Below are 14238 nucleotides of genomic sequence, written 5' to 3' on the forward strand. Positions count from 1 at the left end.
TCGACTCGCCACAAATAAGCCATGTCTCCCTGTATACCTGAAGGAGCGTCTCCATCCCCATTGTTCAGCCTGGACACTGAGGTCCAGCTCCGAGGGCCTTCTGGCGGTTTCCTCACCGCAAGAAGTGAGGCTACAGGGAATGAGGCAGAGGGCCTTCTCGGTAGTGGCACCCACCCTGTGGAACAACCTCCCATCAGATGTCAAGGAAATAAACAATTATCTCTTTTTTTAGAAAACATCTGAAGGCAGCCCTGTTTAGGAATTTTTAAAAACGTTTTACTGTGTTTTAAATATTCTGTTGGGAGCCGCCCAAAGTGGCTGGGAAAACCCAGCCAGATGGGCCAGGTATAAATAATAAATTATTATTTTTATATTATCCCTGTCTCACATGATGCCCAGTGGACAAGGTTTGGTGAAAACAGGTTAGATCTTACCTGTCTCTGCACTACAGTTTGATTAGACAGGTCATATATCATGCAGTCGGAGCACTCTTGCTTATGTAATTCAATGCAGTCAAAATAACCAGCCCTGTCCACTACATGTGGGAGCACTGAGGACAGCCTTGCCAATGGCTTTTGTAACCACTTGTGGTAGTTAGTTAGCAATTTCAGTATGAATACACTCTAGATCAGTTAATTTTTTCACACAAATGGCAGCCGCAGTTCGCACATTATATATAGAAAAAACATGCTGCTGCAGTCCCACTTGTGTGTGGAAGGTAAAATATAAGCCAATATAAAATATAAGCCTTTAGAAATGATGGGGATCTGTGTCAGCGCAGTGGTGGTCAGGTGCAGGGGGTTTGTGTTAAGCGCTGGGAAATGTTTTGGGACAAGGAAGCCTAGAAAGAGGATGGGCTCTCTCTGAACCAAAACAGGCAAGCTGTAGGAAATGAGTATCAAAAAGTTGCAGAGCAGCTTTTAAAACTTGGCTTGTGCAGAAAACAGACAGAAGCTCGTCAGCATGTGGTTTGGGGATTATTATTCCATAGGAGATGAGGATGAAAATGTTCCAGGTATTCTAATGAGGACATGCTAGAACAGGGAAATGAGTGTGCAGTAAGATGCAACACCCATATGTAATAAACTGAAGGTCTGCAAGGGAAAATGCATTTAAAGATGGACACAATAGTAACAGGTGGCCGCAAGGGTAGTGCTGGAATGTTTTTAAATGAGCCCATAGACAGAGTAGATGTAATGGAAACCTGGTGGAATGAAGGGAACCAATGGGATAGGGCTATTCCTGGAGGAGTCTATTGGTGTCATGCTGTATGGCAAAGAAGGTATAGAGCACAAGTAGAAAAGAACCCGATCTCCAGGGCAACAGTGGTTAAGAAACAAATTTGCAGCAAAACAGCCCTGTAAGGATGCTTGAGCAACATACCTGCTGCTGCCTGAGGCTGCATAAAATTCCCTACTCCGGTCAGGTTAACGACAGTTGACTGCTGAGCTGATAAGGTCTGGTCTTGATTCGTGGAAGCTTGATCTGAACCCTAGCAAAGAGAGAGGGTGTTAATAGGTAAAAAAGGTAACAGAGCAGACCCTGGTTAATACCGGAACACTCGGCACTGGACAATGTTCTGTTGCTTTCTTGGTGGCTGGCTGGATGCTTATAGGAAGCCCCAAATCGGGGCCTAAGCACAAAGCATTTCATCTTCCTCTGGAAAAAACAACAACAATACTAGCTATAGCAAGAGTACAAGCGCTATCTGCCATATAACTGATGAGGACCCACAAGATAATTTCCAAAGTACTTACTAGGATGGTGCAGAGTGGTTTCCTGCAAGCCATAGTGTGTAAATTAGGAGCCAGTCTCAGGAATGTGGACTCTTACCCCTCCATAGTGACATCTCCCCTTTCCAGCATTCACAGTACAGTGGCACCTCGGGTACCTCGGGTTAAGTACTCAATTCGTTCCGGAAACTGTTCTTAACCTGAAGCACCACTTTAGCAAATGGGGCCTCCTGCTGCTGCTGCGCCGCCAGAGCACGATTTCTGTTCTCATCCTGAAGCAAAGTTCTTAACCTGAAGCACTAATTTATGGGTTAGCGGAGTCTGTAACCTGAAGCGTCTGTAACCTGAAGCATATGTAACCCGAGGTACCACTGTATTTCTCTCTATGTGGGTGCTGATGGAAGCAATGGTTAACATAAACACCGATTACCCATTAACCACAGTTCACAGTGGGGTGTGCATAACGTGAAACTGGTGAATTCTGAGAAGCGGGGGTGGGGGTGGGGAGTCCTCAAAACATTGACTCTCAAATTGCAAACCATGGTTTGCATGGAGCCTGGGTTCCATCTATACCAGCTCTCTTGTTGTCTGTGCAGTCTATTCGTGGACTATTAAGGTGCTATCCAAGAAGGACCACCATACCATTTCTCTGTTCAAAGCAAGCTTCTACAAGAAAAAGATGAGTCTATGAACTTCTAAAAGCTTATTACTCACAGGGAACTTTCTCTGAGTAGCTACCTATGGGAAGTACCAACTGGAAATTATGCCCTACAGTGAACAACTATCTAATTGATATTGCTGCCCAAGTAGCAATTTTAACATACCCAGATATAAAAAATATTTCTCTCTCACTTGAATAAACCTCATTGCATGATAACAATTTCAGCAAAATTTATGTGACTGTTTGCTTATCCGTATCATGCCAAATAATGCATGTGATTATGTTTTTTTATTGGGTTGTATCTAATGAAGTCATCCCATTTGGACAAGGACTTCTGCTTATGCAACAGGATTTCCTCTTCCTTGTTTGTATGTGATGCCAATAAAAGGTTTGATGATGATGATGATTTCCTCTTCCTGTATGGAACCCCTCGCAGCTTTTCTGGGGGTTCATCTAACACCATGGAGCAGATTTGGGGGGCATGGTTCTGAAGGTTAGGAAAGATATTTTGCTGAGAACCACTGCCAGTCAAATAGACATTTCCAATCTACAGCAAAAAATGGCTTGATTCAGTTTAAGGTAGCTTTAGCTGCTCAATTGTTCTTTGATGAGGTTAACTCTTGACTTTGACTGTCCTTATTCCAAGTCCTTTTCATGTGTAGCTACAAGTAACAATCTCTCCACACATATTCCCACAGGCAGCATGTATGTGCTTGTAATATTAGTTTCAACAGGAATGCCTCACCTGATCTCCCTGCTGTTGAGGACTAGATGTTGCAGGCTGCTGTGATGAAAACTGGGATAGCTGCTGCTGTTGTTGCTGGAGGGGATTGAAAATCAGGGAGCCACCTGGAAGCTATTAGGTTTAAAGACAAGGGAGGGATAGGTCAGTTTGCCTCATTCTCCTATGATAAGCTACATCACAACCAAGACACAGATGACACTTAATATTATTTGAAAATTTTGTTTGTGGCTTCACAAAAAATTAGTATTGCTGTTTTCAAGACTGGTGTCAACAGGAAAGTACTTGCTACAATAGCACCCCTCCTAGTGAAGTCCCCTCCTCCATTTCAACAAAATTGGGGGGATTCTAGTGTGGTGCATCTAGATCAAAATCAGAATCAGGAAAGAAGCCAAAAGCAAAGAAAACAAAGTATGTTTTGTGCAGCCACACACAAAAAAGTCTAACCTGCTCACCCAGTCACTGTCAGCCAGACCACAATTCATTCTACTCATTTGCTCATACTTGTATGTCCAGCCTAGCCCCCGAAGAACCTGAATTTCTGCCAAAAGCTGCAATATTTGCACTTCAAGAAATGCTGGAAAGAGCATTTAACCTAGATTGCTGAATTTCCCCTTCAACTGCTTCCCCCTATCCATTTTTCCTTGCGGAGTAAAGAAATATGTGTCTAGCTTCCCAAGCTGGCAGGAAAACAGCTGGGCAGAGGTGACTGCAAGGGCAGTGTGGCAAGAGTTGTTACCCCCGGGTCCTATGAACTCACAGCCTCCTGATTTGTAAATTTTTGATAGAGAACTGTATTCTGAGACCCAGGTCTCCAAAGAACAGGCAGTTCTAGTTTCGATGTCCTCAACGTTTCATGGCTATAGCATTCTTATCATTTGCTTTCCTATTGCTATACGCCAAGGGAGACAGATAACCATCTGCATATGTGAAATTGAAATATTTTCAACAGCCTGGATGTTCTTAATTGTCAGTCAAGGGGGATGGAGCTATTTGAATCCACAACTTATATGCCCCTCACAAAACCAGTATCAAAGTATTGATTTCCCAATCAATATAGAAAAATAGGACAACATACATGACCATACAATATTACCTGTAGCAAATTCAAAGGGCGAAGGCCTGGAGCATTTTTTAAGCCAAAAGGGCCACCTGCTGAGATTAAGAGAACATTGTGATTTCCCTCCCTCTTCAGTTACATCCAAACTAGAGGTAGAATTGTATTGCTAAGTAATAGTAAAACAACAGCAGCTGATAAAAGCAAAAATATCTTGCCCCTTTCAAATTAAACTAAAGCTTTTCACAAAACTGTCTCATTGACTCAGCCCAAATTTATAAAAACAACAAAAGAGACAAAAATCTGGTTATTAAATATATCCAACAATACAATCTTAAGGCTCAGAAGAATGGTTGAGAGCATCTGCACTGAACCTCTCATATATAATCTGGTTTCAATGGACAGAACAATGGCACCCAAACTCTGAATCCAGTTCCTTCTCTCTGAAGTCTGGAGGAGAGCAAGCATACAAATCATATATTTAATACTTATTTGATATATTTATACCCGATAGATCAAAATGTGTGTGGCAGCTTACAAATCATGGATCAATGAAACGCCAAACAAATCAGGAAGTTATGGAATTACTTTCATTATATTTGATTTTTATTCTGTTGTGTGGTTTTATATTATTGTTGATGGGGGTACTCTGCATCCTAACTTCTAAAGGGTGATACGTAAAACTCTTAAATAAATGAAGAAAGAAAACAAACCGCAACAGAGCAAAACTGAAGACTGCATGGTGTCAGATAAAAGTGAAAAACTCTAAAAACAGCAGCCAATACTTTGGGAATGAAAATAAATTCCCCGTCCGGAATATTGGGTCCAGCAAGCTTCCCAGTTCAGCTCCGTATCCCTGGAAGCTCTGAGCTGTCCTAGCAGAATAATGCAGCGGTCCTGAGTCCATGTGAGAAAGGGATAAATCAAGTCCAAAAGACAGATCGGTTCTTATCTCTAGAAGCGTTTATTTACAAGCCATAAATCAGTCTCTCCATCAGAGTTTTCCTGCATTCTCCGTGCTTCCAAAAGCACACAGACACAGCCTGTCTGTTTAGCTGTGTCTCTCAGCGTCTCTCAGGAGAACTGAAAGTAACTCTCACAGACAAAGCCTGTGACGTAAAGCCCTGCTTCCGGCCCCTCCCAGATGCAGGGCACCACGGAGTTTTAACCCTGTCTATTCCAAACTCCACCAATGCACCAAATTTAAATGTCTAGATAAGCAAGATCGATTTTACTTGGCACTGAAAGCTGTATTTAACAACTTGCCCCGGGCAAACAAATCTAGAAAGGAAATTCCAGTAACTAGGTGCCATGACTTAAAGGCCCACTATTTGGCAACAGCCTGTCTAATCTCAGCAGACGGAGGAACACAAAGACCTGCTGTAAGTTACATTATCATGCAAAGCGGAACCTGTCTTCTGGAATTTATTAAGATTTGACGTGGGCAAGGAGAAATGGCGAATAAAGAAAAAAGGTAGCCGACATATACACATGAACTTCTTACAGTACAGTCGTACCTTGGAAGTCGAACGGAGTCCTTTCTGGAAGTCCGTTCAACTTCCAAAATGTTTGGAAACCAAAGTGTGGCTTCTGATTGGCTGCAGGCTTCCAAAAATAGTTTGCAAACCAGAACAGTCATTTCTGGGTTTGTGGCATTCGGAAGCCAAAATGTTCGATAACTAAGCTGTTCGAAAACCAAGGAACAACCGTATTTAGGAGATTCAGTCACATGGCATAAAGGGATTTATCCAAAGCCCTGGAGATGGCTAATTCACATGCTATCAATTGTAACCAGAAGTAATTTCTAATTTTTTATCACTGACTACACGGGTCATTAATGAGCCAATCAACTACTGCATTCAATTTTTCCATGACTTTTCCCGTTATAGTGGAAGTAGTCCCACACTGTGCCATTCCCATTCAACCAAGATGGAATTTCCTACTGACCTGGCTGTGAGGAGGGTTGCACTGCAGCAGGCAGCACACTTGGCACCCGGCCTCCTGATGGTAAAATGCCACTTAGGTTGAGGCCTGCAGGAGTTATTGCACTAGTACTACAACCCAGCATGGGGTTTGAGCCGCTCATCAATGTCTGCGCTCCACTGTGCAAAAGGAAATGAGCAAACATGAGACCAGAATGTCGTAAAACAGCACAAAGTACTGTTTTTGGTATCTAATAATAATAATAAATTTTATTTATACACCGCCCTCCCCAGCTCAGGGCGGCTAACAACCAATAATAAAAACAAGTTGAATGAATACAACTTAAAAACAAGATTAAAATACAACATTAAAACATTAAAATGCAGCCTCATCACAGGAGGAGAAAGGAAAAAGAAAGAGGGGGAGGGAATCAAATTGACTCCAAGCCAAAGGCCAGGTGGAACAACTCTGTCTTACAGGCCCTGCGGAAAGAAATCAGATCCCGCAGGGCCCTGGTCTCGGGAGACAGAGCGTTCCACCAGGCTGGAGCCAGTGTTAAAAAAGCCCTGGCTCTAGTTGAGGCTAATCTAACTTCCTTAGGGCCCGGGACCTCTAGGGTGTTGCTATTTATGGACCTTGAGGCTCTCTGTGGGGCATATTGGGAGAGGCGGTCCTGTAGGTATGAGGGTCCTAGGCCGTGAAGGGCTTTAAAGGTCAAAAGCAGCACCTTAAATCTGACCCTGTACTCCACTGGGAGCCAGTGCAGCTGGAAAAGCACTGGGTGAATATGCTTTTGCATCATTAGGGTTGAGGTTATATAGTTCAATCACCAGCTGGCTTTATTATGTCTTATTACTCAGAAAAAAAATATGTACTGAAACTTGCAAGTAAAATATGCTGCTCTAAAATAAAGAAATCGGAAATGGGTCCATTTCTCCGCACTGTTTAGTTAGACCAGGGTTTCCCAAACTTGGGTCTCCAGCTGTTTTTGGACTACAATTCCCATCATCCCTAACCACTGGTCCTGCTAGCTAGGGATGATGGGAGTTGTAGTCCAAAAACAGCTGGAGACCCCAGTTTGGGAAACCCTGGTTTAGACATTCTCACAGTGCTGTATGAACTCTTCCACATTAGGGAGCATATGAAAAAGTGCCTAAAACACAACTCCAATGATAGTGAGAATAATGCTGAAATAAATTATTTCTTCATTATTATTATAATTATTATTTCCAATATTTCAATACAGATTGTAAATATCACCCCCTAATACCTCTAGACTTCCATCTCTTCCCTCCGTGACATCCTATTTACTTGTTATGCCGCATATCCTCTTTAACCACCCTATTTCATTCTAGTCTTTTTCTTGGTTGTTAATTACTGCTGCTCATAGATCTTATCTTATTTCTCTTTTTTGCAAATCATCTTTATTGGTTTCTTTTAATTTACATAGAATCATATTATAACATCTCAGTTCTCCTATGACTAAACTTATATTTCCAACTAAGAATAAAGAAAACAAAAACAAAAATGTGTGCTAATTGACATTTGGTTCGTTTGTCTCTTTAAGTAATCTACCCTCAGCTGTGTCTCACCCTGATCTCTGACTTTTGTCATTATGCTGGCTAATTCTATGTATTCAATCAACTTATTTTGCCACTCGTCTTTAGGGGAAATTGCTTGGTCTTTCCATTTTTCACGTGTAATAGTTAACTTTAAGCTCTCAAATCTAACAAGGAATGACGTCTCCACGCTAAGCAAAAACGAAGCTTTTAGCAATTCTTTGCTTTTTGCACCAAATCCACATACCGTATTTTTCACTCTATAAGACGCACCTAGTTTTTGGAGGAGGAAACAAAATATTTTGGAGGAAGAAAAAAAATATTCTGAATCTCAGAAGCCATAACAGCAAGATTGCTGCGCAGTGAAAGCAGCAATCCCTCTTGCTGTTCTGGCTTCTGGGATAGCTGCGCAGCCTGCATTCGCTCCATAAGACGCACATACATTTCCCCTTACTTTTTAGGAGGGAAAAAGTGAGTCTTATAGAGCAAAAAATACGGTAATTATGGTTATCTTTTAATACTTAAGAATGCAGCGCATAAAGCGTTCACTTTCACAGACAGGGAGCCGACGAGGGTTGGCAAGCCCTTCTCAAGCCTGGCGTCGTGTCATCAGCACAGCATAATTCAGGGGCAAAACGACTGTAACAATCAAGAAGTGTGAAGCGCCGTAGACAGAAACCAACTTACCACACAGAGCCCACTACATTGATGAAGTTAAGTCCTGCAGAGTTTGCCATGACCTGGTTGGAGGAGGTTCCTGTAGTAACGGACGTTACCATGGTGGAAAGAGGAATGGTCATTACAGGCAGTGCCTGGCTCAGAGGCATGTGCTGCTGAGCGAATGGGGAGAGCAAGGTGGGCTGAGGGGTGAAGCCTGAATCGTGGGGAGTAGGGGAGGCAGAATGGGTAATCAGAGTTGAGCTCTGAGCCTCAGAAGGGTGTGGGGTCGATGAAGGGGTGCTGGTTGGAGTAGGAGTAGATGGCTTAGGAGTTCCAGACCCTGCTCATTGAGAAAAATAAAAAGCACTAGTTTGTTATAAAAGGCCAGTCCTTTTGTAAAATAAGGTTCGCGGAATCTCACTTAGCTCTGATAGCTTGCTCCAGTTTAAAAAAATAAATAAAAACCAGTGAAATGCAAGGGTTAGTAATTGCTGTTAATTACAGGTGTACACAAACAATATCATTAGGCTTAATCCTGCAAATGAACACCAACACTGTATTTCCCTATTAAATTGTTCTAACACTGACAATACACTTATGCAACTGCTATGAACGTTTTGAGAGCTACCTTTAAACAAAGCATTTTGCTTGCCAAAAATATAGGCATTCAACACACGTAATAGAACATCTGCATCATAGAACAAAGAAAAACAGATCTGAACAAAAAACACAGACTATGATCAAACTGGGGCAGGGGGAACAGTACAAATAGTTATCAGTAACCAGCTTGCTTAATTTAGGCCTAATTTAGCAAAGGAAGGAAGGAAGGAAGCATTGCTTGTGGCAGAAAACAAACACTTGTGTGTTTTAAAGCATAAATTTAGCATGATGACATCATATCAATGGAATGAAAACAAAAAACCAAAGCTCTTGAGGTGTTTTCGTTTTATGTTTTGTTTTTTTTAGCTTTCATGTCCTGCAGAAAGAAAGGAAAGAAATGTGAATGTCCAGAAGCTGTGAGCAAAGCCTTATTTACAGCAACAACTGTGTGCAACAGATTTATACAATTACTACTAGCAACATAAAAAGAAGGGAGAGGGTTGTGTGAATCAAACTGTTGGAAAATTGATCAAAGCTTCCTTACAGGTTTTCTTTGTGCAAAACAGGAAGGCAGAAAAATGACACCTTTTGAGCCACCCAGACAATTTTAGACTATGCCACACTCAAGCGACAGGACATTGTGCAGCAGTCTAAAGAACGGAGCAGGCAGCTATGAGCTATTCTTACCAATTCCCTCTTTCTCGCCTTACAAGCTACTGACTATCTATTGAGACATGTAACTATTTCAAAAGTAGGTAAAAATCCACAGCAATGCAGTGATTCTGTCCCAAAATTAAAACTTGGCTGCCACTCAACTGAGTAAACTCTTAGCAAAATGGTGTTGCCTTGAAATTATTTTTACATTTTCATCATCAGCAATGATTTGTAAAACGATATAGGAGTGTTTTAAAAAATCAGTTTGTAGTTTATTGTATCACCACCTGGAGACTGATCATGTTATTTACATACACAGAGATACAACTGCACCGTATTTGACGACATTTAAGAAGTTTTAGCTGCTTAAAAAAAATAATGCAAATTTAAGGAGGCATTAAACGAGCTACTGTTTATACACTAGCAGAAAGGGCTGAACTTTGGGAGCTTCTACAGTCACATTAATTACCAGGCTGTGTCAAAGCGAGGGACCAATGCTTCTTGCATAAAACGGAATAGAACGTATACACAAACGGTGCATACATATATTTATACAGAGAAACAAGTACAGTTACAGCAAACGAAGTACATACAGTACATACAGCCTGCCTTAAGTGATGCAAACTTTATACAATCTAGGGTACAATGGACATTTAGATTCTCCAATCAGCTGGTTAGGAAGTTTATAGCACGAGAAGCCTAGGAAGACTTAATGGACAATTTAGGGCGGGACTCACTTTGTGACGAGCTTGCAGGAGACGTGGCGGTTGGAGAAAGCATGCTCAGTTGATTCAGATCCAGAGACTGCTTCCGAGACACACTGGGAGGCTTGGGAGGAGGAGTTGGGGATTTTAGGTGGCCACTTGACTGCTGTGAACTAAAAATATTACCTGAAAAAGCACAAATAATCCATGTTACGTTCTGTGAACCAACACCAGAAAAGAGTTACTTTGTTCTCTAAAGTGTGCGCTTTAGGTGTGCAAAATAAGAAGTGCACAGTAACATCTGCCATTGCTACCTGCAGCAAAAGGTAACTTGAATCTACATATTGCAGGTATGTAAATATCTTCACCCCCTTCCTGTGCCAAAGTTTGAAGCATGTAAAGGTAAAGGTACCCCTGCCCGTACGGGCCAGTCTTGACAGACTCTGGGGTTGTGCGCCCATCTCACTTAAGAGGCCAGGGGCCAGCGCTGTCCGGAGACACTTCCGGGTCACGTGGCCAGCGTGACATCGCTGCTCTGGCGAGCCAGAGCCGCACACGGAAACGCCGTTTACCTTCCCGCTGGTAAGCGGTCCCTATTTATCTACTTGCACCCGGAGGTGCTTTCGAACTGCTAGGTTGGCAGGCGCTGGGACCGAGCAGCGGGAGCGCACCCCGCCGCAGGGATTCGAACCGCCGACCTTTCGATCGGCAAGTCCTAGGCGCTGAGGCTTTAACCCACAGCGCCACCTGCAGGGACCCTCTATAAAACTGATGGTAATTGCAGCCAGACAGGTTATAACGAGTAACTGGAAAAATGCAGAAGAGCTAGGCGTGAACCAATGGAGGGGGAAATTGAAAAATATTATAAACTTAGAATATCTAACTGTGAAAATACAAAAAATGAAAGGGTTTAAGGTCAGTGAGGAGGACTGGTTTGAGAAAATACTGCATTATTTGGGCAGGTTTGAACAATCTGGGGCAATTAAAATGTTAAAAGTTAAATAAACCTTGTGGAGGGAGGAGTGTTAAGGTATATAGAATTGTACATATGGTTGATTTGAATATGTTATTATTGATTATGTATACCCAATGTATCAGCCGCCTGGGGGTTCTCACTGTTTGTCTTTTGGTTGTTGGTTAAAAAATAAAAAAAATGAGGGACCCTCTAGGACAGGCTTCCTCGACCTCGGCCCTCCAGATGTTTTGAGACTACAATTCCCATCTTCCCTGACCACTGGTCCTGCTAGCTAGGGATCATGGGAGTTGTAGGCCAAAAACAGCTGGAGGGCCAAGGTAGAGGAAGCCTGCTCTAGGATGACACCTGTCAGAGACCAGGCTGAGGAGTACAGCTCTGATGAGGAATGATGGGAGTCTATCTCTCCCCCCGCACAGGATCCTGAAGCTGCCCAGGAGCATAGCTGTCAACTTACAGATTTGAAAATAAGGGACCAGCAGCCTCGGAAATAAGGGATCAGCAGCCAAAATAAGGGATTTTCAGAGCACAATTATGTTCGACTTCTGAGCCCCTCCGAGCCAAAGGCAGAAAGGGAGGCCGGCAGGGAGGGAGGGAGAGGAGCTGCTTCCTTTGAAACCCGGGAAATTTAAGGGACATCATCAATAAGGGACAGCAGCGGGACACAGCGCTGGGATAAGCGACTTTCCCGCCAAATAAGGGACGGTTGACAGCTATGCCCAGGAGCTGTGGAGCAGTATAGATTTGGAGCAGTATAGATTTGGAACAGTGATTTGCAGAGGGACATAGTTCTGAAAACAAAAGTTGGGAAGAACTGGGGGCAGACTGAACAGCAAAGTGAAGAAGAACTGGGAGAGAGCTAACAGACTCTCTCTCTCTCTCTCTCACTAGAAAGTGTCCAGCCTATCAGTCCAAGGTCACATAGAGCAGGTGGGTTGGCTGCACAAAAAGCATGGTGGTTGCAAGATCACGTTGCAAGACGCAAGTGATTAGGGGGGAAGTGGGTGGACACCTTAACTCAGAGACCTTTTCTCTGAGATGGATTCTTTGTTCTGGAGCTGTGATCATTAAAATCTCTTTAAATGGTAAGAGACTAATTTTGCTTTGTTCTGCATATCCACGGCCAAAGGGAGGGAGGAAGCCATTTTCTCAAAGCCTGACTACACCTCATTTCCCAGTGGAGGTGGTACCTGCCAGTCTATTCAGAGGGCAGGCTCTTCCCAGTCAAAACTGCTGCCAAGGAGGGCATGGCGGCGGTTTAAGTCAACGGGACTTTGTTCCTCGAGCAGGTTTAGCCTGGTAGGCACCTTAATAAAAGCTGATGAGGTTGGCCATTGCTACTGTATTGCAACAGCAAGTAAAAGGATGAGGAAGGCAAATTTAGAAATGTATTTGGACACTGAGAAACAAAAAAAAGCAAATCACAGCCAGGATTACTCTCTCAAAGATATGCAGCAATTGAAACAAAGGAGAAACAAAGGGGTAGGAAAACAGAAGCTAATGCAAATATATTTCACATCTGGCAACCAATGCACCATTTTGGTTTCAGATGGTACATGGGTAGATAAGTCTAAAAAGCCCAGGACACAAACTTTCACAGCTCTCTAGTGGCTATGCTGGCTCACTTACCAGAAGTAATATATTTAGAGTTAACTGTGGAAGAGTATATTTGATTCTGATCAAACTAAGTCTCATTGAGCAAAATATACATCAGGAGGATTAGTTTGGTGAGAATCAAGTATACACCTCCAGAGTTAACACTAAACATATTGATTCTGGTAAATGAGTCACCATAGCTGCTAGAGAGCCGTGAAAATTTGTGTCCTGGGCTTTTTAGACTTGTTTACCCATGTACTAGGGACGTGGGCGGCGCAGTGGGTTAAACTACAGAGCCTAGGACTTGCCGATCAGAAGGTCGGTAGTTCGAATCCCCACGATGGGGTGAGCTCCCGTTGGTCGGTCCCTGCTCCTGCCAACCTAGCAGTCTGAAAGCACGTCAAAATGCAAGTAGACAAATAGGTACCACTCCGTCGGGAGGGTAAACGGCGTTTCCGTGCGCTGCTCTGGTTTGCCAGAAGCAGCTTAGTCATGCTGGCCACATGACCCGGAAGCTGTATGTCGGCTCCCTCGGCCAGTAAAGCGAGATGAGCGCTGCAACCCCAGAGTCGGCCATGACTGGACCTAATGGTCAGGGGTCCCCTTTACCCATGTACTATCTGAAAGCAAAGGGGAACACTGGTTGCCAGATGTGATGTTTTCTGCTCTCTTACCCTACTATTTTTAAAAAAAAACCAACAATTACCTGATGAGCTACTTCCTGAACTTGAAGGTAGTTTGATGGGAGGTGGTCGATGTTTCACACCTTTCCCCAGCACTGAAGACTGAATATAGCCCGACACACTCTCAGGCTGCTAGAAGCAAAACAAAAAAACAACAACCCTTCTTACTAGATGTCAACCTTTTCTTCCAGCTTTCATCCTTTTTCGTTCTTCCCTTTCTCAATTTGACAGGAGAACGAACACCCGAGTTCCTAATTTTTGATTCTGCAAAACACCCATCCCTAATTCACTGGTACCTCTATTTTAAGACTAGTTCCCGGCATTCCACCTGACTCTCCCAACATTCTGAAAACGTTTCAGACTGCTTAGGAAACAGAACGGGGCCTTAGGCTATGCTGGTTGGGGCTGATTTGGTTCTTTCACACAAATTACTGGGATTGTACTTGAAGATGTAATTAAAAGGGGCCAAAATTTCACCAGTGGACAGATTTAGCCCTATCCTCGTGGCTCTCATTCATGAATATCGGGAAAAGCAGAGTCTTAAGATAGAAGAAAGTGGATGGGGCAAAAGCCAAGCAGTTAAAAAGTCCTAGGGGGAAAAAATGATTGTCCCTGTTGTGTAAACTTGAGATTAAATGGAATCCTATGGAATCACTGCATTTTTCAAGGAGTTACAAAGGTGTCATTTAATTC

The 14238-nt window shown here is 43.0% G+C and overlaps 1 protein-coding gene across 6 annotated transcripts in view; it reads right to left on the bottom strand.

The window, feature by feature from the left end:
* SUPT20H (SPT20 homolog, SAGA complex component) overlaps nucleotides 1-14238 on the bottom strand; it is a 37112-nt gene that overhangs the window by 1053 nt on the left and 21821 nt on the right. For 3 of the 6 annotated variants that reach the window (XM_079959336.1, XM_079959337.1, XM_079959334.1), the window contains exons 17-23: nucleotides 13569-13677; nucleotides 10327-10479; nucleotides 8363-8675; nucleotides 6141-6295; nucleotides 4233-4291; nucleotides 3140-3250; nucleotides 1384-1492 (exon numbers count right to left, since the gene is read on the bottom strand). In XM_079959336.1, coding sequence (XP_079815462.1) covers nucleotides 1384-1492; nucleotides 3140-3250; nucleotides 4233-4291; nucleotides 6141-6295; nucleotides 8363-8675; nucleotides 10327-10479; nucleotides 13569-13677 — 1009 coding nt within the window. The remainder of the gene's footprint in view (nucleotides 1-1383; nucleotides 1493-3139; nucleotides 3251-4232; nucleotides 4292-6140; nucleotides 6296-8362; nucleotides 8676-10326; nucleotides 10480-13568; nucleotides 13678-14238) is intronic. The other 3 variants (XM_079959335.1, XM_079959339.1, XM_079959338.1) reach the window with 3 other exon arrangements.

Source organism: Podarcis cretensis (assembly GCF_951804945.1).
Source record: "Podarcis cretensis genome assembly, chromosome: 17".
NCBI classification, from domain to species: domain Eukaryota; kingdom Metazoa; phylum Chordata; class Lepidosauria; order Squamata; family Lacertidae; genus Podarcis; species Podarcis cretensis.